The 23,133-nt window shown below is 44.1% G+C and overlaps 3 protein-coding genes across 5 annotated transcripts; 2 read left to right on the top strand and 1 right to left on the bottom strand.

Moving 5' to 3' along the window:
- Positions 1-4,283: 4,283 nt before the first annotated feature.
- Positions 4,284-9,927, top strand: tmprss5 (transmembrane serine protease 5). The gene is made up of 13 exons (XM_076146259.1): positions 4,284-4,370; positions 5,302-5,458; positions 5,710-5,790; positions 6,096-6,212; positions 6,749-6,884; positions 7,080-7,193; positions 7,301-7,344; positions 7,823-7,985; positions 8,126-8,310; positions 8,399-8,497; positions 8,585-8,727; positions 8,845-8,997; positions 9,856-9,927. The coding sequence occupies exons 1-13, from the start codon at positions 4,368-4,370 to the stop codon at positions 9,862-9,864; spliced, it is 1,404 nt and encodes a 467-aa protein (XP_076002374.1). The 5' UTR covers positions 4,284-4,367; the 3' UTR covers positions 9,865-9,927.
- A 438-nt stretch (positions 9,928-10,365) lies between these two features.
- Positions 10,366-13,302, top strand: pih1d2 (PIH1 domain containing 2). The gene is made up of 5 exons (XM_076146558.1): positions 10,366-10,545; positions 12,197-12,323; positions 12,409-12,648; positions 12,768-13,042; positions 13,168-13,302. Exons 1-5 carry the CDS (start codon positions 10,366-10,368, stop codon positions 13,300-13,302), a joined length of 957 nt encoding a protein of 318 aa, XP_076002673.1.
- Positions 13,303-13,665: 363 nt separating this feature from the next.
- Positions 13,666-22,546, bottom strand: dixdc1a (DIX domain containing 1a). Of its 3 annotated transcripts, none has more exons than XM_076146590.1 (16): positions 22,310-22,546; positions 21,910-22,069; positions 19,550-19,707; positions 19,232-19,380; positions 17,767-17,856; positions 17,504-17,557; positions 17,356-17,406; positions 17,046-17,150; positions 16,870-16,923; positions 16,686-16,775; positions 16,137-16,214; positions 15,890-16,051; positions 15,698-15,764; positions 15,407-15,515; positions 14,611-14,719; positions 13,666-14,387 (listed from the first exon to the last, which is right to left on the bottom strand). In XM_076146590.1, the coding sequence occupies exons 2-16, from the start codon at positions 21,930-21,932 to the stop codon at positions 14,304-14,306; spliced, it is 1,383 nt and encodes a 460-aa protein (XP_076002705.1). In that variant the 5' UTR covers positions 21,933-22,069; positions 22,310-22,546; the 3' UTR covers positions 13,666-14,303. The 3 variants fall into 3 exon arrangements, with proteins under 3 accessions (XP_076002705.1, XP_076002706.1, XP_076002707.1); XM_076146591.1 differs by having other exon boundaries at positions 19,232-19,377; XM_076146592.1 differs by lacking the exon at positions 13,666-14,387 and having other exon boundaries at positions 14,628-14,992.
- Between the last annotated feature and the right edge of the window lie 587 nt (positions 22,547-23,133).

The following is a 23,133-nucleotide window of genomic DNA, read 5'->3' as shown; positions in this document are numbered from 1 at the left end:
TAAATATTTAATGATCTTCTAAAATCTTTATCAGAGGTTTGCTCCTCTCGTCTCTCCTGAGGTTTGGCTAACTGCTAGCTAGCTCGCTAACAGGCTAAAGGAAAGAAGCTACCTGGATAAGTGAGAAAATGTCTCAAAGACTAAAGTACTTGAACTGTTACTGTTAGTTTAAATGATTAAAGACCAGATAATGAGATACATGTTACAACTGAAAAAAACAGGGTTTAATTTAAAGAAAGAATGGAGGGGAGAAAATTGAAAAAGTCACAAGAACACAAAGCAGAAAACAAAGATCAAAGGTAACAAACAAAAAGGAAGGAAGGAAGTGGAAAGATAATATGTAAACAGACATCAGATAAGTCAAAAGTACAATATTCCCCTCTGAAATGGAATAAAAGCAGAAATACTCGAGTAAAGTACCAGTACATCAAAGTTACAAAGTTAGGCATGCTTAGTCTGAGTTCAGGCTTAGCCGAGGGTCAGACTGAGTCCCAGCAGCCTGTAATGTAATCTCCTCCGTTTAATTAGAGTTGCAGCAAAGCACATTAGCTGCCATCTGGTGGGCAGCAGCTCTGCTCTTCTTACCATCAGCTGCTACAAGACAACACGCAAACACATACATGACAGCAGTGGATTCACCCTGTCACATCCAATACACAAACACACACACACACACACACACACACACACAGCTGCAGCGTTTAGCAGATGCCGGCCTGGTGCAACCTGAGCACAAACTCTGTCACAAACTATCTCTGTTTAATTAAGCTAAACTCACACTGAAATATCCACATTAAATACTTTTATAATGAGTTGTAAAGAATGACACCTCAAGCTATTTTGTCTGAACTTGGTGGACGAGTCTAATGAGGAAGCCATTAAGTTTTGGTGCACATCCAAAAAAATTTGAATGATGTCTACCATTGTGACGTATGACATTTCCCATCCTGCACTCGTGTCATTTTCTACAAAAGTAATCTTGTAGTAAAAGCATCCAAAAGGCACAATAACAAATAGATACAAACCAAGGACACACACCTGCAACAAACACAGCAAACATTTGCAGCTGATGGATGTAATGCTCATTCATAGTTAAAGAGATCCAGAGAAACATCCTGGTTAGTGTTGTTGTTTCTTTCTCCTCAGGTCAGTATATCATTAGAATAACACACATTTCTGTCTGCTTGTTCAGCCACCATCAGTGTGTTTGAACACGGAGATGCTGACAGCATACTTATATTTTACCCAGGTGCAGCTGCAATTTAGGACTAAAACATAAAAAGATGTTTTCTTTTCCGTCCAAAAAGACTCTCTCCTCCCGCTTGTCTATGACGATATTTTAACCATAAAGAACATAAACTGGGTCACCATATGATTTATTTAAACCGCTACCTTAAACCAGTTCCTCCTCGTTTTTGTGTTAACACAAACAGATTCAGACAGCTGGTGTGTTTTACAGCCCTGATGCAAAATGTCGAGCAGATCCTGAAATTAAAGTTTCCCAGTTTACCACTAGAGGGCAGTATGCTATCATGTTTAACACTACAGACTGAAGGAAACAACTCAGTGCTGAGGACTCTGCAAAGCCCTCTGCTGCCAGCACAGAAACATCATTATTGAAGCATAGAGGAGAGCCAGACTGTGTGTGTGTTGTGCGTGCGTATGTGAATACGTGTGTGTGTGTGTGTGTGTGTGTGTGTGTGTGTGTGTGTGTGCGTGTGTGTGTGTGCGTGTGCGTCTGTGTCTGTGTCTGGGTCTGTGTCTGTGTCTGTGTTACCTTTTCTACACATGATGTTGTCATGACACTGCACACACACACCTGATCCAGCTTTGGGAGACCTAGCAGGTTTCACTGTGTCCTCTCTGCCTGTGAACAGTCCAGCCATTACTGACTAAAGGTCACAGCCAGCAGCATCAATAGCACGACTGTCATGGTCGCACAGACATCAATAAATCACTTTTAATGCCTCGATGGGCCGAATTTTGGCTAAAGCTGCCTGAGCCTTAAAAGCACCTTTCCTCTTTAGTGTTCAGTTGGAAAGAGATTGAGACTCTGTATCTGATGTTCAAGGTCTGGACTCTGAAAGGGGAGCACACAGTAATGGCTAAGATAAAACCCAAGCTGATCAAATCTCAGCACACAACACAGGGCGAGTGTGTATCCGCTCAGTGCAGAGAGAGATAAATGGAGCTCATGACTGGGCAGCAGCCAGGCTCAGGCTGTCATACATGAATACATGAATAAATGGTGTGGAGTCCAGGGGCGACTGAGACGGCCCCCCGCAGGCTCAGGGTGCCACTGCTGCGGAGGCAAACGTCAGTCAGGAAACCATCACCCCACATTTGGTTCAGCAATAGAAACCACAAATTGAATCTTATTACTGCTTAGTACTTATAACGGCGTGTAATGATGATGAACATACATGAAGACCCATGTTACCCATTGGCCTGTTCTGTGTGGGTCAAACTGACTGAATGAGGGATGTTGTTATGTATAGAAATGATGTGTACAGTTATAATGAAAGTTTTATTTATATTGCGTATTTACATTATTTATTAATTTTAACGCAACATTGAAATTGATTGATTGATATGTTCTGGAATGCCTTCTGAGTTCCGTGTTACATCATTTTGGAAAATCAAATCTTCTTATAGTTTGCTGACATCTTAAGAGGTAAACTCAGTGAATTGGCAGATAAGTCAATAATTGTTTACACTTGGCTGGCTGACAAAGGAAAGACGTGCAGTCTGTATGAAATCATCAAAACGTCGGCTCTCCTCTCTCTCTGTTTGCCTCTGCAGAGAACAATCCAGTGCAGTGTTAACACCATCAAACATAATTAACCTCAGACATTCAGTGCTATGAATTTCAGGCCCATAGCTGTTTTTCTCCTTCACACGCAATTTATGGTTCTGCTGCCTGCTCATTACTCTGTGTTTTATTTCCAACTCGGTTCATATGACGGCTACTCGGCAACCAGCCAAACAGATCTGGGATTCTGCTTTGACAGTCGGAGGAGGATGAGGTCGAGGAGGAATGTTTTTCTTGGCAGTTATGCTCTTCACCTGCTTTCTAATAACATATCCCCCCCTCAAACAGGACAGGTGGAGACTCAAGTCCACTTAGACTCGACAATGGTACGATTCCCAAATTTGTTGACTTGAGTCTAGACTTTGACGTTGACTACTGGTGACTCGAGTTAGTTTTGCCTTGATTCTCAAAACCACAGCTTGAATATTATGCAATGAAAAGTCAACTCTTGTTTTCCCAGATTCATGGATTCAGATACTGACAACAACATACAAGCAAAATTACTTTGAAAGGATTTAAATGTCTTGGCTGCAAAATTTGTAGAACAAGACAGAAAATGCTTCCTCAGGCATTAAATTTGGTTTTGAACCGATTAGGAATTTAAAGTCTAAGTTTAGGATCCTTGATTTGAGACTTGGTACTTGAGAGTGAAGAATTGGCTGAAAATGTTTTTGTGACTTCTAGGTCTAAGTCTTCTTCTTGTCTCTTTCCTCCTTTTAATTACACAAACCCTTACTTTGAGATTAAAGCAGTGGTGTGTTTTCAATGAGAATCCATTGTGAGTTCATTCATTCAAAAGTGATGCAAAGAGACTTTGACCTGAAACAGACTCACCACCATTTTTCAATAATGCATCTGTAGCTGCTTTGTGCTTAAACATTCACACAAGCTCTTGGGAGAATAGAAGAATCCCCTGCACACTTCATCTCCTCTATCACATCTCTCACAAAAACATATTTGAAATGTCTAAAATCATTTGGCTGAGTTTGTGTGTGTGTGTGTGTGGTGTGTGTGTGTGCTCGTTAAAAGAGTGAAGAGTGAAGAGAAAGTCTGTTCTGTCAGCGGGTCGACAGAACAGACTTCATATTCTCCTGTAGCGCTGAGTGAGGGGTCGCCGTGGAAACCAGATGACACTGAGTTTGACACCACATGAGACTTTTCAACAATCCGCAATAACGACCTTTGCTCACATCTGCAAATCCTTCAGGTAATAAACATGTAAGCTGTGTGGAATGGACAATCTGTTGGCACAGGTAAAAGGTGTCTCCTAGCAACGCCCATCTCTGGAGATGCTCCTCTCCCCCCTCCTCCCTCCCCCCTTACAAAGACCTGGTTCAGCCTGCCTCCGCCGGCCCCATGACCCCCCTGGGCAAACAACAGCTTCATTCTCTGCACCACTGCTGACCTCATTGTCTCTTTGTCAGGGGAAAATCCACAGTTGCATTCCGTTAAATGGCAAACGGTCCACGAGCGGCGAGCGGGACAGAGCTCTCTGCCCCTCTAGAACGGCCGGCCTGCAGATGCTTCTTCCTCAGGGCTGCACACAAGCAAAACGATGGTAAGAAATGCAGACATGACACACTCCTCACCTTCCTCCATCTGCCTCCTTTAAGCAACGCTGACAACTTCTCTCCTCCATTGTCACCTTCACTCCCTACAGCATGTAACAGATGTTGTTTACACGTGTAATATAAACTACAAAATTGCACACTTTGTGCCTTTCCTATTCTCCTCCAGTTTTTAATGACTAACCCCTGCACCGTGTTGACCCTGCGCTCCTTCCACCGACCTACAATTACATGTTTGCTCATGTTTAAGTGCTGCAGTGACACGTGGGAGCAGATGCTCTGGCATTTAGAGAGAACCTGTAATTGTATAATACCAAGTGTGGATTACACATCTATAGACAGTTTCATTATAATTACTGTAACACACTGTCAGTGTTCCTCAGAGAAACAGCGGGATTCACACACACATACACACACACACACACACACACATGCACAGGCTCCAGTGTGATAAGACATTTCTGAAACAGAATTTAATTTTTTTTTTTTAGTTTGTTAACCTTTTTAATCTGAAGAGAAAAATGACTCAGGCAGACATGAAAGTGCTTCAACTCGCTGATCATGACACACACTGGGTAGATGTAACACACACACACACGTTATGAACTGCACACCTACAGCTGGACCGCTTGCTCATGTGGCTCATATCCAGGATTACATTTTGCTTCTTAATTAAGTGACATACACACACACACACACACACACACACACACAAACACAAACACACACACACACACACACACACACACACACACACACACACACACACACACACACACACACACACACACACATAGGAATGATGTTACTGAGAAGCCGGTGGTGAGAGAGATAAACTCAACTGTGAAACTTCTCCAATCTGTGATCGATACTAAAGTGGAGTAAATGAGTTGTTGATGAGCCCTCTGTGATCGTCCTCAGAGTCTTGATGGAGACACACTATCAGTGATCGAGAACCCAGCGGCGGTCGGTCGCTCTCTGCATTCAGAGAAGGCGTCGAAGGAGGAGGAGGGGGGCTCTGGGGGGGCCCAGGGCTGCTGCCATGCTTGGCTGAGAGGAGTTCATCCCACAACCCAGGGTGAGATGTGGAAAGCTGATTTATTTATTTATCTGTCTCAAACCTTTGACGACTTGCACACAAACGGAGGCGAGACGTTCAAACTTAAAACTCCACCGTGATGCCTCACGTCTCCTCCTGTCCTGATCCAGTCTTTCTCAGCAGGTTCACTCCACCTGTCACTTCCCCATGTCTGCCTCCTGTCTTATTGCTCTGTGTGGGCTCCTACAGTGGGGATCCGACGCCGTTAACGCTCTGTCTCTGTGCTGCAGCTCACAGGTCGGTGAGGCTGCTGGCAGCGGTGTGTGCAGTCGGCCTCCTGGGAGGCTTGGCTGTCGGCGTCTGGTTTCTAGGTGAGTTACAGCGCCTGAATAAGAATCACTAAGTGGACTTAAGAGTCACCAGTAACAGTATCACTTGAAACAGTCTCAACATTTGTTTTATCCTTTAATAGGTTTGTTTTTACATGCTTAGATCGTCCTTTACGGGGATTTATTTACATCCCATAGCAGCATTACAGCTCCAGAATATGCACCGATGGCCATTTTACTTGTTAATAACATTTTTTTTAAATAGCATTTGTGCATCATTGTATTTAATTCGTCTTTGCTCTCACATATCCTCATTAACTCCGCGTTCCTGTCTTCCCCACACACAGTCAGACTCTTGCTGAGGCCTTCCTCCTCCTCCCAGAGTCCAGTGGGGCTTGGGGACTCCAAGGAGACGTCCCTCTGTAACGTGACCGAGGATGCATCTGTCTCAGATCCCAGGAAAGGTCTGTGTCGCCTCTATTTTATTAGAGCCTCTCTTTTATTACTATAGGTTTCATTGGAACTGTTGGAATTGTAAGGAAATCTGAGATAAGCCCACTAATGACATTTCACTGTGATATTTGAGACAGGTTAAAACCTGTGAATACCCAAAGAGAGGCTGCAAGATTGCATATATTTTCTTTATTCTAAATTAGAATAACGCTGGCCCTTTAACGCACAGGCCTGGCCTCTGCGGTTTCATAATGTCATGCATATAATCACGGCGAGTTATGGGTCACCTCTTCAGTGATTTTTAAACCAACAGCCGCAAAAATTGTTATTCCGCCGCCGTCCCCCGTAGCCTGCTGGTCACACCTGAGATATGCTTATCAACTGACATCAGGACATCACTCATAATGACCTGTTTGAATTGACTACATTAGCATAGGCACCTGTGTTTATTCCTAATCACCATCCCCCACATTCAAAATACGGAGGCGGGCTCATTACTATTGGCCGAGCTCGTCTCCGGGGGGGATTTTCAATCAATCAGGTTCAGTGTTTTACAGGATTAGCCCGGAGAATTCCATCCTGGAGATCCAGCTGGAGACGCTGCCCACGTGGCTGCCTGTGTGCTACGAGAGGTGGAACTCCTCACTGGGAACGCTCGTCTGCAGACAGCTGGGATATCTGAGGTCGGACTCACACACGTGCGCACACACCCACAGACACACAGAGCTCGACCCCTGACTGTGTCTGAGACCTGAGCCCACTCACTCGGTTGATGACTGGGCTTATTTATAACCTGTTTATTGCGATCTTCATGCCCCTGGAGTCTCTATTATCTCAATATTTACTCCTACCCTTTCCTGCACATTTTCTCTTGCCAGACTGACCAAACACAAAGGAGTGAATCTGACTGATATTGGGCCAAACTACACTGATGGTTTTATACAAATCACCTCAGGACACAGGAGCGGTCTGGAAAATATGTGGCAATTCAAGTAAGGCAATTTCTCCGGGGACATAATACTTACAATGATGCAGAGACAATTACGGCCCCTGATACATTAATTATGCATCATTAGCGAAGTAATTTGTTTTCATTTAGGGGGAGCTGCATCACAGGGAAGGTTATAGCTCTGCAGTGTTTTGGTAAGTAACATCACCTCAACTTTTTGTTTAGTTTGTTCAATGCGACCTACATAATTATAACACAGCGGTCCTCAAACTGTGGTATGTGGACTGCCAGGGGTACTTGAGGTGCCCGCTGGGGGGACACTACAAGACTGGAAATTAGTGAGTTACGAAGTTAGTTTTATTCTGGTGATTTTACAAAATTATGTATCTGGGCAATCGGTGGCAAGTAGCACAGAAAATGCTCTTACACACAAAATAGAAATCAGTTACCTAGATTGGATGCAATTTCCTCAAAAATCATTATATTTACTGAGTATCATTCCAAGAATTTGATTGTTTGGTTGAAAATAATCAAACTTGTCCCGCATCCACATTACTTCTGTGTGTCTGTAGTTTGAGCACAGAGGAGGTATCATTTTGGTCCTTTGTTCAAACCCACTGATCTTACCAATCATTCCTCTACCTCCTTATTGGATGACTGCTGACTGTGCAGAATGCGGAACGCGAGCAAAGCTGCCTCGGATCATCGGGGGCGTAGAGGCCACGCTGGGCAGGTGGCCGTGGCAGGTCAGCCTCTACTACAGCAACCGTCACACCTGCGGGGGCTCCATCATCACCAGCCAGTGGGTTGTCACAGCTGCTCACTGCGTGCACAAGTAAGATAACGAAACCTTTCTGCCACTAAAGGTCGAAGGTTAGAGACTTCTCTGTTATTATCAGCTGAAGCCCCCCCGCCCCCCCCGACAGGACAGACAGGGATTGTCTCTGAAGTCTCTCCCTGCTTCTCAAATGTCAGCTACAGGCTCCCTCAGGTATCCAGCTGGGTCGTCTACGCCGGCATTGTAACAAGAAGCTCTGGTAAAATGGCTCAGCGGGCTGGATATGCTGTGGAGAAGATCATCTACAACAAGAACTACAACCACCGCAGCCACGACAGCGACATCGCCCTGATGAAGCTGCGGACGCCGATGAATTTCTCGGGTCAGAGTTTAAGAAACTTAAATCCCTCTCCAATCATTTCCCAGCCTCTCTGAAATTAAATTTAAAGAAGAAATTTGTCTTCATCCAGACACAATCAGGCCTGTGTGTTTGCCGCAGTACGACTATGATCCTCCAGGTGGTACCCAGTGCTGGATCTCTGGGTGGGGCTACACGCAGCCTGACGGCGGTAAAGGACTGCTGTAGAAAACCCAATTTACACCTCATTTGCACGGTGAGGCACTGCAGCCTAAATGTGAGTGTGTGTCTTTTCCAGTTAACTCACCCGACACACTGAAAGAGGCGCCGGTTCCACTTATAAGCACAAAGAAATGCAACAGCTCCTGCATGTACAATGGTGAGATCACGCCACGGATGCTCTGTGCCGGATACGCAGAGGGCAAAGTGGACGCGTGCCAAGTCAGTCTGAGCCTTTTGTAGGATCCTTCACTGATTTCTGAGATTTGTTGAAAGGGAAACACACTCTCACTCACTCTCTCTCTTTCTTTCTCTCTCTCTCTCTCTCTGTCTCTGTAGGGGGACAGCGGGGGTCCTCTGGTTTGCCAGGACGACAGTGTGTGGAGGTTGATGGGTGTGGTGAGCTGGGGGACTGGCTGTGCCGAGCCCAACCACCCTGGGGTTTACACCAAAGTGGCTGAATTCTTGGGCTGGATCTACGACATGATTGAGGTGAAGACGCGTTTCAGGGATGTGGGAACATTTGGAAACGTTTCTTAAATGTTCCTGAATCTCCCTGACACAGATAGCAAGGCCAGCTTTTTCTATGATCACTAATAGTCGAGCAAAGCTTTCCTCATCACCTTCAATGACTTTCAAAACTTCCCCGCCGCTGCCTCTCTTTCCCCTGGAGGAGGTAAAGCGGTGTAGAGCTGCTGGGAGGCTGAGGAAGGCAGATGCCAACTCGCTCATTCACTTGACCCCTGGCCTTGTTAATAGTTACTCTGGATGCCAGCCTCCCTCCCATAACATCTTCCCCCTGATATTCCATTCCAGCCCTACCAATCACCCCTAACCTTCCGTCTCCCCCGACCCTCCTGCACCAACCCTTAAATCCATCATTCATGATGTCATCAACAACTGTGACATCATTCATGATTTCATTCTGTCTCCCATCTCCCACTTCTATGATTTGGTAATGCAAATAAAAAGTAAAACTGCTAATTTTATTGTTAATTCTTTTGTTAATTTTTTATTTAATGTTTTTACCCTGATTCTGTGAGATTGTTTACTTTGAAGAATTATAATTAAGTACAAATTCAAGAACTATCTAGCTAGCATGAAAATACAGTTAGTTTTTTAAATTCCAAAATTATGAAAAATATATGAAAATAATGAGGAAAATAAGAATAATATAAGAAAAGAGTCCTCCAATTATTCTTTTTTTTGGTTATTTCTGTTTTGTTACATATATTTTATTCTCTTTTGTTAACTTGTGCTTTCTGCTTCTTGGTATCGTGTTTGTTTTTGCTTTAGAAGCTGTTGAAGCTGTAAACATGGATGTTTCATAATAACTCCTTCTCTTTGCAGAGTCACTGAGGAGCGATGATGACCACGATGAAGCTGATGATGCTGCTGATTTGCTGTTCGCCACAACTATCATAGTCAATCTTTTTATCACTTTAAATGTTTAAATGTCATATAATGTAAACATAAAGACAATCTGGGACATTGAAATACATTTTATATATATAGTATATCATATTTGTCTTGTATAAAATATAAATTATACTTCTTGAAACCGTGTCTGGAGTGGTTTCTTGCCTGCAGTTCGTATTTTAACCGCCAGAGAGCGTTTGTGCCACAATTTCTGCCAGTCAGTTACTATAGCAACAGAAAGCTAACAACATTAGCTCGTTACTGCTGATAGTACATTAAGTAGTTTAGCTCCGTCCGGCGGTGTTTGTTTCTTCTTTTTAATATAACACACTCACTTTACCTTCGCTGGCTGCTCCTGTTAGCTAGCTCTGCGGCTTTGCGTTACTTTGTTGCAATTGTTTGTGTGTGCTTTCGGCTCGTTAGTTCGCAGCAGATGTCAACATGTCCTCCGCCAGCCGCCCAGATGTTCTGCAGCAGGTGGATCGCTTGTGGTCCATGCTGGATGATCTCTGCCTGAACGATCCCGCAGCTTACACGCGGTTCATAGAGAAGCAGATGAAGGACGGAGACGAGTTCCGATCCGCTCCGGAGCTCCACGCGTGTCTGCGCACTCATGTCCTGGTGAGGCTCATTTTGGTCTTCACGGGGGCGAGACAACGTTGTGTTATTAGGTGAATTTATGCCTTAATTACTCACCAAATACAGCCTGATTCCAATCTGAGTCAGAGCACACCAACCGCATTCTGCCTGAGCTAATAAGAACATATTGTTGACTCATTCACTCTCCAGACTGCAGGCTGGTGTAAAGTATGTACACCTTGTTTCAATCACCTTCTTTAATAGCAATAATCGCCAACAAATGGTTTCTGCACAATAATGAGGAAATTGTCTTCTTACTAATGGGTGAATGTTGTCTTTTGGTTAAGATTAGTTGATAAACATGACACAACATCAAACATGCTTCATCTTTTGGAAACACTTTGAACATGCAGGCCTGTTTTACCACCTGGACGTGATGTTGCACAACACCAAGAAGTTTGATTTGAATGGTGGCTTTCAGGGGACATTTGAATAACTCAACACAAAAGAGTTCAATAGAAACAGGTGTAGTGAACGGTGAGGTCAGGTGAGGTCAGCTGAGTTGTGAATGCCTGGATGGAGTGTTGTGCATTATTAACAGAATGTTGTCCAAACTGTGCATTGCTGTAGGCGGGCAGTTTAAGCTCTACATCGAGGTCCTGGGGATCAATAGTGCGGAGGAATGCTCTATTTTCAGATCAGGTTTGTTGGATGATTCCTTGAGGTGTCGGTATAGAATAAAATGGTTTTATATCTCTCATAGCCAAACAGAATTCTCTTAGCTCTTAGGATCTCTTAGCTTTAAGTCCCACAAGTGTTGAGGAACATGGTGGACTGTGGGAATCCTGAGGTGTGCACTGTGCAGCAGTGTGTGGGTTTTTTGGAGAGTTTGTTTTGTACTTCTAGTCCTCTCCTAGTGGACACCAGAGTGGAGACTACAGGTCCACAGGTTTCTGGATGTCTTCTGCTTTTTCACCTGCAGCATCTTTGTGCTCTTTGTAGGAAACTCTTATTCCAGTATTTGTCTTTTCACTGAAGACTTTCTACATCATTTGTTTTGATCGAGCAATGGTTAACGTGAACAGATCTTCCTCGGGATGCTCAGTAGTCATTATTCAAAGGTTCACTTGCATTTTAAAAGCTAGACTGTGAATGTTTAAATGGCATATGAGTTTTTGTTTGTCGTGGAGCAGATTGTGTTTGAGTGTTATTATGACTTATCAGACAATATTTAATGAGTCATTAAATCAGAAATCCATGTGATTCTAGCTCCCACAAGTTTTGTTTTGCAAGTTAACGATTCAACTGATGTGCCAGCCGTGGTGATACAGCTTGATGGATCCCAGCCAATAATATTTTTTATATTGTGCTTGTTTTTTCTTACATGAATAGCAAATAGACATGTTGTTGTCTGATTATTTTGTCCCCCCGACTGTTTCACAGACTCAAACGCTAAAAACAGCTTTATTTGAACGAGGATGAATTATTTGTTTCATCTTCTTAATTAATTAATTTTTTTAAAGATATTTTTGATACCAACTACATTTGTCATTTTTATATTCCAGTATGGAGTTGGGATTCAGTGTCTGAATCCCAACACCTGGACTCCTTGCTCCTCACACCTGTGTCTGTTTATGGCTTAGTGATGGTGGATGTTCTGACAGCGTGTTGACTGATGGTACATCTGTGACAGGAGCCTGAGAGAGGATTGTTCTACATTAATATCTGCGGCTGGAAACGCGTGCCGGCACCTCAGGATCCCAGCGAGTCCACACCTCTGTGTGGAGGCAGAGTGGAAACAGACAAGGATGAAGGTCAAGGTAAAAGCTGCACTCCATCACAAAGCTTAAAGCGGCCTTGACCTTTATGTTGCGCAACGGGGGAATGTGATCATTTATGTTCCAGGTCCCTACACTGTGCTGGATGTGGCATTTAACCCTGGAGTGCTAAAGGAATGTAGGCACGACGGTGAGGAGATGAAGCAGGTGTGCACGCTGGCCCTGAGCTTTGCCCGGCAGCAGCATGGCTTCAGGTTATCTCACCTATACACTGTCATCAGCCGCAGCCCCAACAGCAGCGCGGATGATTTGCACTGCCGCCTTGGGCTTTGGCAGCCACCCAGCAGCACTAAACAGCCTCAAGCAGGTAGAACAGAAAGGTTAACGCCTCCTCCTATCCCCTGATAAACTCCTGCAAAGCCTCAGTTTGCTGTCGTTTATTTATTATGTTCACTTTTTACCTTGGGATCTTTTGTTTTACGGCAGCTCAGACACCAGCCGCCCTCCTGCAGCAGATCTCCTGTCTGCGCACGGAGGAACCAGACCAACACCCGGCAGCTGGCGTCACAGTCAGGCCGGCAGAGATCGAACAAAAGAAGAATTTAATCCAGGTTTTGTCCAGCACGTCTGTGCAGCCGCAGACGCCAGAGCACAGGCTGGAGGTGAAAAGGGACGCTGCAGGTGTCGCTCACAGCTTGGAGCTGACGGTGGACCTGCCAAAAGTCTGCTCCATGTCAGAGTGTCAGCTTAGAATCTCAAAGGTCAGTGTGTTTCCCTAAAACAAACCATTTTAGAAGCCGAGGCTTGTGTGTGTGTGTGTTTGTAAGTGGATTTCATTGTGTAAAATGCATCACTGGTGGGTTTGTACTGTGTAATCCTCCTGCAGGATGACGTACTACTGGAAGTGGAGGACGTGTACTATTTGCTTTTGCAGTTCCCGAAAATTGTAAACGAAGACAGCGCGTCTGCCACCTTCAACAAGACGACAAAAAGCCTCACCATGAAAGTGTCTGTTTTATGACGCGTTAAATGATCTGTAGAGAAGCGAAGCGTTTGCCTAAAGCTGTCCCATCATTGTAGGGAATGAATCTACAGCTACCTCGACGCAAATGGAGCAAAAACAAACCCAATGCTCGCTGTGCCTGAACTCTGGCTGTCAAACATTAAACATCTCTCCTGTTATCTGATGCATGATTGAAACGATGCTTTCCTGCGTCCCTGCGTGGGTTGAATTTAATTTATAATCCAAAATATTAATTGACTGCATTGACAATCTGTGGGTTTTGTTTATGGACGTGTAGGAGTATGAATGGAGGCGTAATGGTGATGAGTCGGTGTCATTACGCTGCACAGGGGGAATAACAGGAGACAAAAGGTTCCATGCAATAATTCATGTTTATTAAAACATCAGAATTGATGCAGAGCAACAATATCACTATTTGGCAATCTGGAACTTGTGGAAAATGTCAGTAGCACTTTATTGATAGGTATGCATCATAAACACTGATTACAGCTTATAAAGCGCTATACTGGCCATGTGTTGCTTATCAGCTCACTGTTTAGATTCAAATAAATCAATAATCAAAATCAATAGTCTTGTACAAGCTGCAATATGTAATAGTATGCACTCCTGCAAAAAAGTGGCACCACAATATGAAGTGAAATTCTTCGTATTAAACATTCACGTTGAAAACAATGTTTTGTATTCAAATTGTATTAGATCCATTGGTCCCAGTTGTAATGTGTAGGAATATACCACTCAAAAAAAATTGTAGGAGCATTTTGGTCATTTTCATTTGATCATTTAGGTTTCTGTTATGTCAGATGACCAACATAGCAATAACAACATTCATTTTTGTTTGAGTTTTGGTATGATGGGATTTATATACATTATACATTTGTCAGTACCCTCTTTGTCCGTTTACTTGTTTGAGCAGTGTGTTATGTGTTATGGAACCACAAGTATCTTCAGTGGAGTCCTTTTTCAGAGGTTTGTCGCGGTGCCTGGCTGGATTTCAGTCTCTACCGTCTCTCTCCATGATCCTCCTCCACCCATGCCACTATCTTCCCTTCCCAGCCCGGAACAACTGCTCCATCCTGGAACACCTGAAGAGTGCAGCATTCAGGATTTAGTGATCTGAGAAATGCTGAATCTATAATGTTAGAATGTTGAAAAGAGTCTCACTCTAGGTGTCCCTCTACAGAGCTTGAAAGTACAGAACTGGCACAGCTATTATTAGCATATCAGACACTCTGAGTGGTATGTTGTGTTTGCTCAGTGGAGCTGATCTAAAGGATGTCGAGGCTATAATTTCACTCCCACGCCTACCTCCTCCTTCACGGTGCCAAACTCTGGGTCGAGAGCCTTGAAGTGGTATCTGAAACTGCCCTGCCTGTCCACCGCGGCCTTGAAGTCTCGCAGCGTGACCTCGCCCAGCCTGTAAGAACATGTTGTCAGTCATCGCCCCAGATCTGTACACCCAGAGATACACCCAGCAGGCAGCAATACAAAACAAAAGACTTGAGATAGTGAGAGCGAGTCTTACACACTCACACAGAACTCCTACTGCCAAAAACAGCCATCCCCATCCTTGGCTTAGTAGTGAACCCAAATTTGGTCCAAGCATTGATGTTTTTTGAGAATTTGACCAAGATTTCAATGTTGTGCAAACTTACTTGTACACAGACAGCATTGAAATTTCCTCCCTGACCTGCAGAATGGATGTGGTGACAGGGAGAACCTTCACAAAAGCAATGCACACACTCTGAACAAGGATATTAGAGACATCAAGGTGTGCCTGGCTGTTTTCCCCAGAGAAAATAAGATCTACTTTTCAGATGACTCAGTTCTGGAAGGCAATCATAAGGATGCACTGCCTGTTGAGTTCCTTCCTAACTCACTGACTATCTCACCACAACATGAAAATGAAAAAATAAGCTCCTGCAACGCGTTCTACACGGCCTTCTGTGCAGGTGATGAGGACGGCACAACAAACAATGTTGGTGTTTTGTTTTAACAGCCCATATCCATATCTAGGCCAAAGAAAAAGCTAAAGAGTAAAATGTTACAGAGGAGGAAAATATGGCTGTTACATAAATCCAACAGGTGGCGCTGTGCTTTGCACCTTTTTGGGATGTTGATCAGAAACGGAGTGAGCGAGCGGTCGGTGAAGTAGAGCACTTTAGTGGAGACGGCCGTGTCCAACCCTGGGCTGCTGAGAGAGTGTGCCATTTCTGCAAATAATTACAAAACAGAATCATGTTTCACAACCTGAGTCTCCAGCTTCAGCTTCATAGCCAATAATGCCCCTGTGAATACCAGACTAATTGAATTGCACAATTAGATTTAAGCAGCAGAGTTGAGATGTTGCAGAGGATGACAAATTCTAAACAAACAACAATTTCGTTTGTCTCACTCGAGCTCGGCGGCCAGGAGTCTCGGTCTGTCGAGTTGGCTCGGCGCCCCGGTGATCGGAATTCCTCCTGGAAGAAAAACAAATTACTCACGCTAATCATTGTTCTGCTAAGTCATCATACATCAGGTGGCGAGTGTTTGGATGCACTTGTGGGTGTTTGTGTTCGGAATGCACGGGTATGAGCCTCTTTACCCCTCTGTCCTGTCTGCGCTGGGCTTCGAAAGAATGCAGGCGGTCCATGAGACTGGACATGCCCTGTTCCAGGGTGTCCAGGGTGTGATGCTGGGGGTCGTGGCCAGAAAAGTTGTCCCTTAAACTGCGCAGGGCTTCCCTAACCAGCTGCAGCTCCTCCCCCTGTCTCACACACAGTCATGCTTGTGATACAGCTTAAAACTTAGTTAAGGGCATCATTTAAGAAGGGAAAGTGTACAGGACTCACCGGTGCGCTGTGTTTGAATGCCGGAGGAGAGGTCGAAACCACAGAGTTGCTATATCCACTGTTTTCGATCCTGAAAGACTGTCAAAAATAATATTGATAACACACAACAACAAAAGGAGTGGTTGAGGTTATAATTGAATTCCACTTTATTGTCAGTGCCGCGTGCACAACTCCAAGTTCAACAAAAGGTCATCTTGAGCTCTCAGTTTGTGCTGTGCAAGTAAGAAAGAGAGAAATGACAAACCATCTGACAAAGTGTGATGGTTACTAGTACGATTTGTACCATTTAAGTGAAAAGTGGAATATATGCAAAATAAAGAGCCTCAGGCTATGTATGAAATACACAGTTTACAATTTGCATATGTTGCGGTGCAAAGCAACTGAGGCAGCAGGAAGGCTGAGTTAAGGAAAACAGATAATGAAATATGCAGTGTACATACTGTATGTACATTCTGCGCTGTTCATGCTCCGGTATGCGTGGTGGGTATACATATGTAGTTGTACATATGGACACATGTTTATGTGTCAACTGCATACATGCATGCTTACCCGTCCAAGGCTGACTTCTTGTGCTTTATGTTGAGCGTCATCCAGCTTTTGTTGCTGTTGCTGCAGGAGTCTCTCCTTTTTTCCAAGTTGCTGCAATTGCAACAGAATGCTTGTTAAAAATAGAAGTCGTTGTATAAGCACACGCATCCATGTTGCACTGACCAGTAAATACAGATGAGATTACCTCATATTCACTCAGTAATTTGTTCCGTTCACTCAGGTTGTGTTTGAGCTCTGCCTGTGAATAGATGAATCAAGATATACAAGTGTTATATGGCTCTCACATAAACAGCAGCAACAGGTCGAGCAGGTCAAATATTTCATCATGTCAAATGGTGATGATTTCATCCCTTGTCTCACATTTTCCCCTTCCAGCTGATCTTTGGCCATGTTGTTCCTCAGTAGTTCCTGCTTTAGCTGCAGCACAGCATCCTCCTGCACTGCCAGGCGCTGCTGCAGAGCATCCTAATGAGTGAGAGAGCAAACAGACGTACTTCATCCATCTGCCTTACTGACAGCAAACACACGTCACTAAAATCGAAAAAGAAATGAAAATAAAAAATTGTGTCATTATCAGTATCATCAGTCTGAGATGGTGCAAAGGGTAAACAGCTTAGGTTTAATCAATTTAATTGAAACTCAAAGGCCAAAATCAGATTAACAGTTTTACCTTGATGGCCTGAATGTGGCGTACATCCTGTTTGTGTCTCAGGAGTTCTCTCTAAGAGCCAAACAAATGAGCAGAGGCATTAGAGATGGAGGCCCTTTGGTCACATGACAGCTCATCTATATTAGAACTAATTAAGCACAGACAGTACCTTGAGATCAAGGGCTTCCTCCACACTTTGGTCCAGTCGACTGCGGATTAGTACCTTCAAAGACAGACCGTAAGGACAGCGTAATTAGAGAATGGGAAAATGTCAGCGTGCGAGGAGGCAGATCACAGAGATTCATTTGTGCTCTACAGTGGCCACTCTGAGGCTGAGAGTGACGGCTGGAAACATCATCACAGGGGAGAAGAGAGCCTGACACGCTGACACTTCACACACAGTCACGAGTTAGCAGAGAGGGGGCGCCGTACCAGCTGCTGCTCGGCGTTAGCTCGGCTGTCACCGAAGCTCACAGACCCGTCCTGGTCCTCTTCAGGCAGAGACCCGTGGAGAAGCAGTGCCTGAGGTAGTCACACACAGACACACACATTACACACATCAAAGGCCTGTGAAGAACTTCAACACTAAGTTGATACAGCACAGAAAAGTTTATAAAAAAATTAAATTTTAATGACTGGATGGTGATTCATAAATATACAGGATGAAAGCACTCTCTCTCTCTCTCTCTCTCTCTCTGTCTCTCTCTCTCTCTCTCTCTCTCTCACTTCTCTCCTTTTGTTACCTCTCTTTGAGTTTCCTCACCAAAGCTTTCCTCCTTTCTTCCCTCTTACATTTTGAGGTCTTTTAAGCGGTTTTTCATTGTCTTCGTAGAGAGCTTTTTCTAAGGTCGGCAACCATTTGTTGTGTGAGTACGCATGTGATAATGGGCTGCACAAATAAACTTCACTTGACTTAACTTAAATAATGCTCCCTCATAAAGCCACCTCTAAATTTAGCAAATTTGGATAAAATATTGTTTTCAAAGCAGCAACTCTCCCTGTGGAAAATTGCGACATTATTCGAGCTTAAAACTTTGTACTCAATCAGATTCTGTCAGTAGGAGGCGCTATAGAGACTTTTCAAAGAGCACTCAATTTATGGATTCCTGTTATTCCTGTGTTATATAATGGGTGTTTCGGCAAATTCAAGCCAAAAAGTGTTTTGACTATGACGCTGGAGCTTTAATTTATGTTTGCTAGAGATAATTGAACATGTTTACAATGGATAAACAGATTACCCAAACAGCAAACAAGGGGTTGGACAAAAGTTTATGACTCAATCACATAAATTCCAGGAATATTCACCTACAAACCCATAATGACATAAGGCATCTGAAATTCAAGTCAATTTTGTTGTTGTATGGTGATAATTCATATCTTAACTAGAAATGCATTTCCTGAAGAAAATGGGCTGTGACTGTAAACTCTGAAGATTTTGCTGAATCCTGAAGAAGTGCCTGAAAGATTGAAGTGTAAAGACCTGAAAAATGTCTGAATGTTTTCTGTACCTGAATGAATGAAGAGGTTGTAAGCATTTTCAGTGACAGCTAAAGCTCAAAGCTTTGAAGCTGGTGTTTGTTTACAAACAACAGGTGCAGTCAATTAAGCAGAGACACAGAGCTGAGTCAGTATGAAGGCAGAAGATGCCTGAAAACCACATGTGGAACAAATGGCTCTCACGCAAAAACCGTGACTGCTATCTGAAAAAGGATTGAACCTCGAGAACAGGAGAACTTCCTCAACGCAGGGATGTATTATGGTCCAAAAAGGATTGAACCTTGAGAAGCAGGAGAACTTCCTCAACGCAGGGATGTATTATGGTCCAAAAAGGATTGCACCCTTACATCACACATTTGAATCTACTGTTAACTGTGGTGTTTAAAGTGGCAGTGTGTACCTGCAGGCGGAACACCATCCTCCTGGCCTCCTGCATTTCCTTCTCCAGCTGCTCCTGGTGGACTTCCAGCTGCTCCTCCCAGGACTTCTCCTCTTCTTGCCCGTCATTCCCCAGGGAGGGGCACACCAGCCCACAGAGCGTCACCTCTTCTGAAAGGGAGAGCACAGAGGGCAAGAGAGCGAGAAAGCGAGTAAGAGAGAGGAGAGAGAGGAGAGAGAGGAGAGAGAGGAGAGAGATGAGGCATGGGGACGTTGGCATCACTGGCAGGGATACACAGCATCGCTGATGTGCATTCAAGCTGATCTGCAGCCAACCGACCTGTGACAGATTTCTTCTCTGTCAGCTGAGATTTGTCATCCTGTGGTTCCCCCTGGTGCTCAGACTGATCATTGACAGCTTCGTCTTGAGGGGTGTCGGTGGACTGGGTGATAACATACTCCTCTTTGGGGGTGTGAGCGGGGCTGGCAGAGCTGAGACTGGAACAGATGGTGGGCAAAGACAGAAATGAGCTCGTGCCAAATGAATCTCCTCGCCACATAAATGAGAGCTATACAGTAGAATTTAGAAATCCTACCCTGCGGAGCGCAAATATGTACATTAGTCCCATCTGGACAGAAAATGTGAAACCCTGTCATTATTTACAAGTATAGTGTACATATATAGAGAGCGTAGACTGTCAGTATAGCATTTAACAAAGCCAATGAGGAGACGAACTAGAATAGGATTGCAGTGTGTTCGGAGAAGACACAGAGGGAGCACGGATTCATGCACATCTGTCGTTTTCTAACAGGAAATGCTCGACATAGTTTTCTTCGCCTCGGGCAGCAATTCCCAAACATAATGCTTCTATAGTTTCTCAATGGCTGCTTTGCTTTTTCTCACAGTTTGCGTTGACTTATGCCATCGGAGTGCATTTTCGAGAGTTCCCTGAGGTTTTCAGGCCTGCTGTCATCTTTACTCAGTTCACTCCCAGTTTGTAGAAATGAGATATAGCTAAGGTGACCTGTGACCTGTGGCACTATGCTCGAGCCTTTGACAGGGAATTTTTTCCTGGGAAAATCAGCCTGCGTGTGTGTGTGTGGAAGCGAACCTTGACTTCGTGCCATACAAACGGATAGAAAAGCATCAGTAGGCATGAGTAAAAATATACTGTGTGCACTCTGGGCTTAAACTGTGCTGAGAAGCAAGGAATGTCCTGAAAGATTGCATTTGCATGGTTCGAGTGTCCTCCCATTGAACATGCAGCCAGATTTAGATTACTGCTGATGAGATTTTCTGCTTATCTAATAGCATTACTCAGTGTAAGCTAAACCACAACACTAAGACCCAGTAAACAGTGACACTTGTATCCCTGGTCACTTTTCAGTTCACACTGCAACTCTACGGGATAAAATTTAAGTCAACCGTACGTATTCCTACAGTTATAATCATGTGAGCCTAATAATGTGCTGATGACTTTGGAAAAGTATGAACCTTGCCTAATCTTTTAATTAGAGGAGTTGAATGAGATGAAACTTCAGCTGGAGTTCCTCCCAGAGTCTGATAAAGAGCGGATAAAATTGCGGACTGACCCTATTTTTTAATAAGATTAAGTTGTGATTATTCTCAAGTGCTGTGGAGTCAAAGCAGCTCCTTCTACTTCTAGCTCATCTTTTCAGTTGCAGACCATGACAATGTCAAGAGATCTCTTGACATTGCAGGTCAATAACCTTTATTTTATTTTGGAATGCTCCTGGATGACGTGTGGCGCCAAAAGAAGCACCACACATAAAGATATCAACCTTATGAGACAATCTGGGATTTGCAAGAGATGTGGAGGAGGAGGAGGATAATCATTGCTATTGAGCAGTTGAAGGTTGCTTTAAGTGAACATTTACCCTCTAATTTGTACTTTTAGTAGCATTTCCTGCTCTATCTGGTAATTTACCAGACCTGCCATTTTAAAACGTACACAGGCAATATTTCAGAGCTCTCCAAAGCACAACAAGAAACTTACATTCTGTGGTCATTTTATTAGAAACACCTGTTTGTACAGTGTAACTAAATCGTACCTTTGTCAAGCTTTGTTGAGCTCATGGTGTTCATGTTTCTCATATTCTGCCCCCCTTTTGTGTGTGAATAGGTTGGACAATATGAGACACCTTTCAGTACAATGCAGTCGTACATGACAACACCATTAACTGTGACCACAACAATTACCACTGAGTTGACTTGGCTTCTCTCTGCCACAGCCTCAATAAATACTGACCATTATCAGCTTCGCAAAGGAAGCATTAAAAGCACAGTAGGCGTATCTAATTAAGTGACCTCTGAGTGAATGTTTGATATTCTGCTGCCATTTCCAATTAAAGATTTCCACCGGATCTGCTAATGGAGGATAGACTTGCTAGGCTGGTTGCTAGGCAATGGCAGGCTTACGGCTCTCTGTCGTAAACACGCATCTCCAAATGGCACTGGGACACACCCACACCTAGCATACTGTACACACTGGAACAAAAGACTTCAGAATTGCGGTATGAGGAGAATTTGAGACCGTAAAGACAAACATGCTGATGAAGATGATATTGTCTGGTCCGATCAGGCCCATAGTGTGTCTGCCACTCATCCACAGAAGCTACTTCTGCTACTATCTGGACACATGTATTGTAGGAAATGTAATAAGGAGATCTTGGGCTTACCATTTCATCTGTTTGGCTCCCATGCTGGTGGTCACACTGTTAACCTCCCATACAGTCAGTGCCCTGCATCTGGGTGATGCCCTGCTTCTCAGTCAGGACCATAGCCCAAACAGAGGCAGCGGGGAGGGAGCAGCAGCTGGAGCAGCCTCCACGTCGCACACTGTGTTCAGTCAGAGAGGAAACAAAAAACAGCACATCAAATCCTCTCCAGCAGCATATTCCTAAAAAACACAACGCTCCAAAGCCTAATCAAAGCCCTGAGCTCTCCCACTAAATCATTGCGTGGCTCAGTCCTGACTCCTGAGACAGACAGAGAGAGAGGGAGAAAGAGGGAGAGAGAGAGAGAGAGGGAGGTAGAGAGAGAGAGGCTGAAGTCTGCATGGTTTCTCATTGCACTCGCCTTGTGGTTGAGCTCACCAGCTCCCATTCAGGAACACAATGTTTTTTGTTCTTGGAGGACAAGAACTGATGCAGCTCTTGTGCATCTTTTCACCCTTTCTTCCCCTCTGCTCTGTTTCTGCCCCTGCCCTCCCTCCCTCACTCGTTCTCTTCTGCCCCGTCGCACGCGGTTTTGTATCAGTCCTTCCTTCTTTCAGGGAGCGAGGATGTCAGACATGGCTGTCTGGGTGTGTTTACCCTCCCCCTCCCTCATTCCTCCTCCTTCCTTTGCCCACTGCTCTCTCTTCTCACAAGGAGGAGGGGGAGGTTTTCTCTCTCTCTGTACCTCCCTCTCTCTCTCTCTCTCTCTCTCTCTCTCTCTCTCTCTCTTTCCCTTTGGTCTTTGTGTGCTATATATCACTGCAGCTGAAATGGTGCATTATAATCCTGAACATATGGGTTGAAAAACAGGCATGGAGATCTACAGCGTATGGTGCACTCAGCTTTCTGTGGGGGAAAGAATCACAGGCTTGCAAAACAACACGTCAGCAAACAAGTCGAAACGTGTGTGGTTGATGATATATATTGCCAAACTTAAAGGAAAGTATGGCTTTACTTGGAAGTCTGCAAGCAGAAGAGGATATTTATGGAATGCACAAGTCAGCTGGCCTGCAGGCACAGCTCCTTCAGATATGTTCACTGTTCACAGTGAATAGCAAGTGCACTGCATGAACACAAGCAATCCTCAGGAAAAAAGAGAAGGATTATTGATCTATGTATTGTCAAAATGTGACATTTCAGCATAATATCCCAAAAATATTTAAATGCTCAATCATCTTAATACAC

This window comes from Genypterus blacodes, unplaced genomic scaffold (genome assembly GCF_046128005.1).
Source record: "Genypterus blacodes isolate CSIRO-AG114 ecotype Tasmania unplaced genomic scaffold, CSIRO-AGI_Gbla_v1 ptg000032l_1, whole genome shotgun sequence".
NCBI lineage: Eukaryota > Metazoa > Chordata > Actinopteri > Ophidiiformes > Ophidiidae > Genypterus > Genypterus blacodes.
The sequence above is the reverse complement of the archived record's forward strand: the minus strand, read 5'-3'. Positions and strand labels throughout refer to the sequence as shown.

Bases quoted from the DNA above. Each gene is read 5' to 3' on its own strand.
- pih1d2 (XM_076146558.1), top strand. From the start codon at position 10,366: ATGTCCTCCGCCAGCCGCCCAGATGTTCTGCAGCAGGTGGATCGCTTG. The intron at 12,324-12,408 runs GTAAAAGCTGCA...TTTATGTTCCAG, and splicing joins AGACAAGGATGAAGGTCAAG to GTCCCTACACTGTGCTGGAT. The intron at 13,043-13,167 runs GTCAGTGTGTTT...ATCCTCCTGCAG, and splicing joins GTCAGCTTAGAATCTCAAAG to GATGACGTACTACTGGAAGT.
- tmprss5 (XM_076146259.1), top strand. The intron at 5,791-6,095 runs GTGAGTTACAGC...CCCCACACACAG, and splicing joins TGTCGGCGTCTGGTTTCTAG to TCAGACTCTTGCTGAGGCCT. The intron at 8,498-8,584 runs GTAAAGGACTGC...TGTCTTTTCCAG, and splicing joins CTACACGCAGCCTGACGGCG to TTAACTCACCCGACACACTG.
- dixdc1a (XM_076146590.1), bottom strand. From the start codon at position 21,932: ATGGGAGCCAAACAGATGAAATG. The intron at 17,558-17,766 runs GTACGGCGCCCC...CTGTCTTTGAAG, and splicing joins CTAACGCCGAGCAGCAGCTG to GTACTAATCCGCAGTCGACT. The intron at 16,776-16,869 runs GTAATCTCATCT...TTGCAATTGCAG, and splicing joins AATTACTGAGTGAATATGAG to CAACTTGGAAAAAAGGAGAG.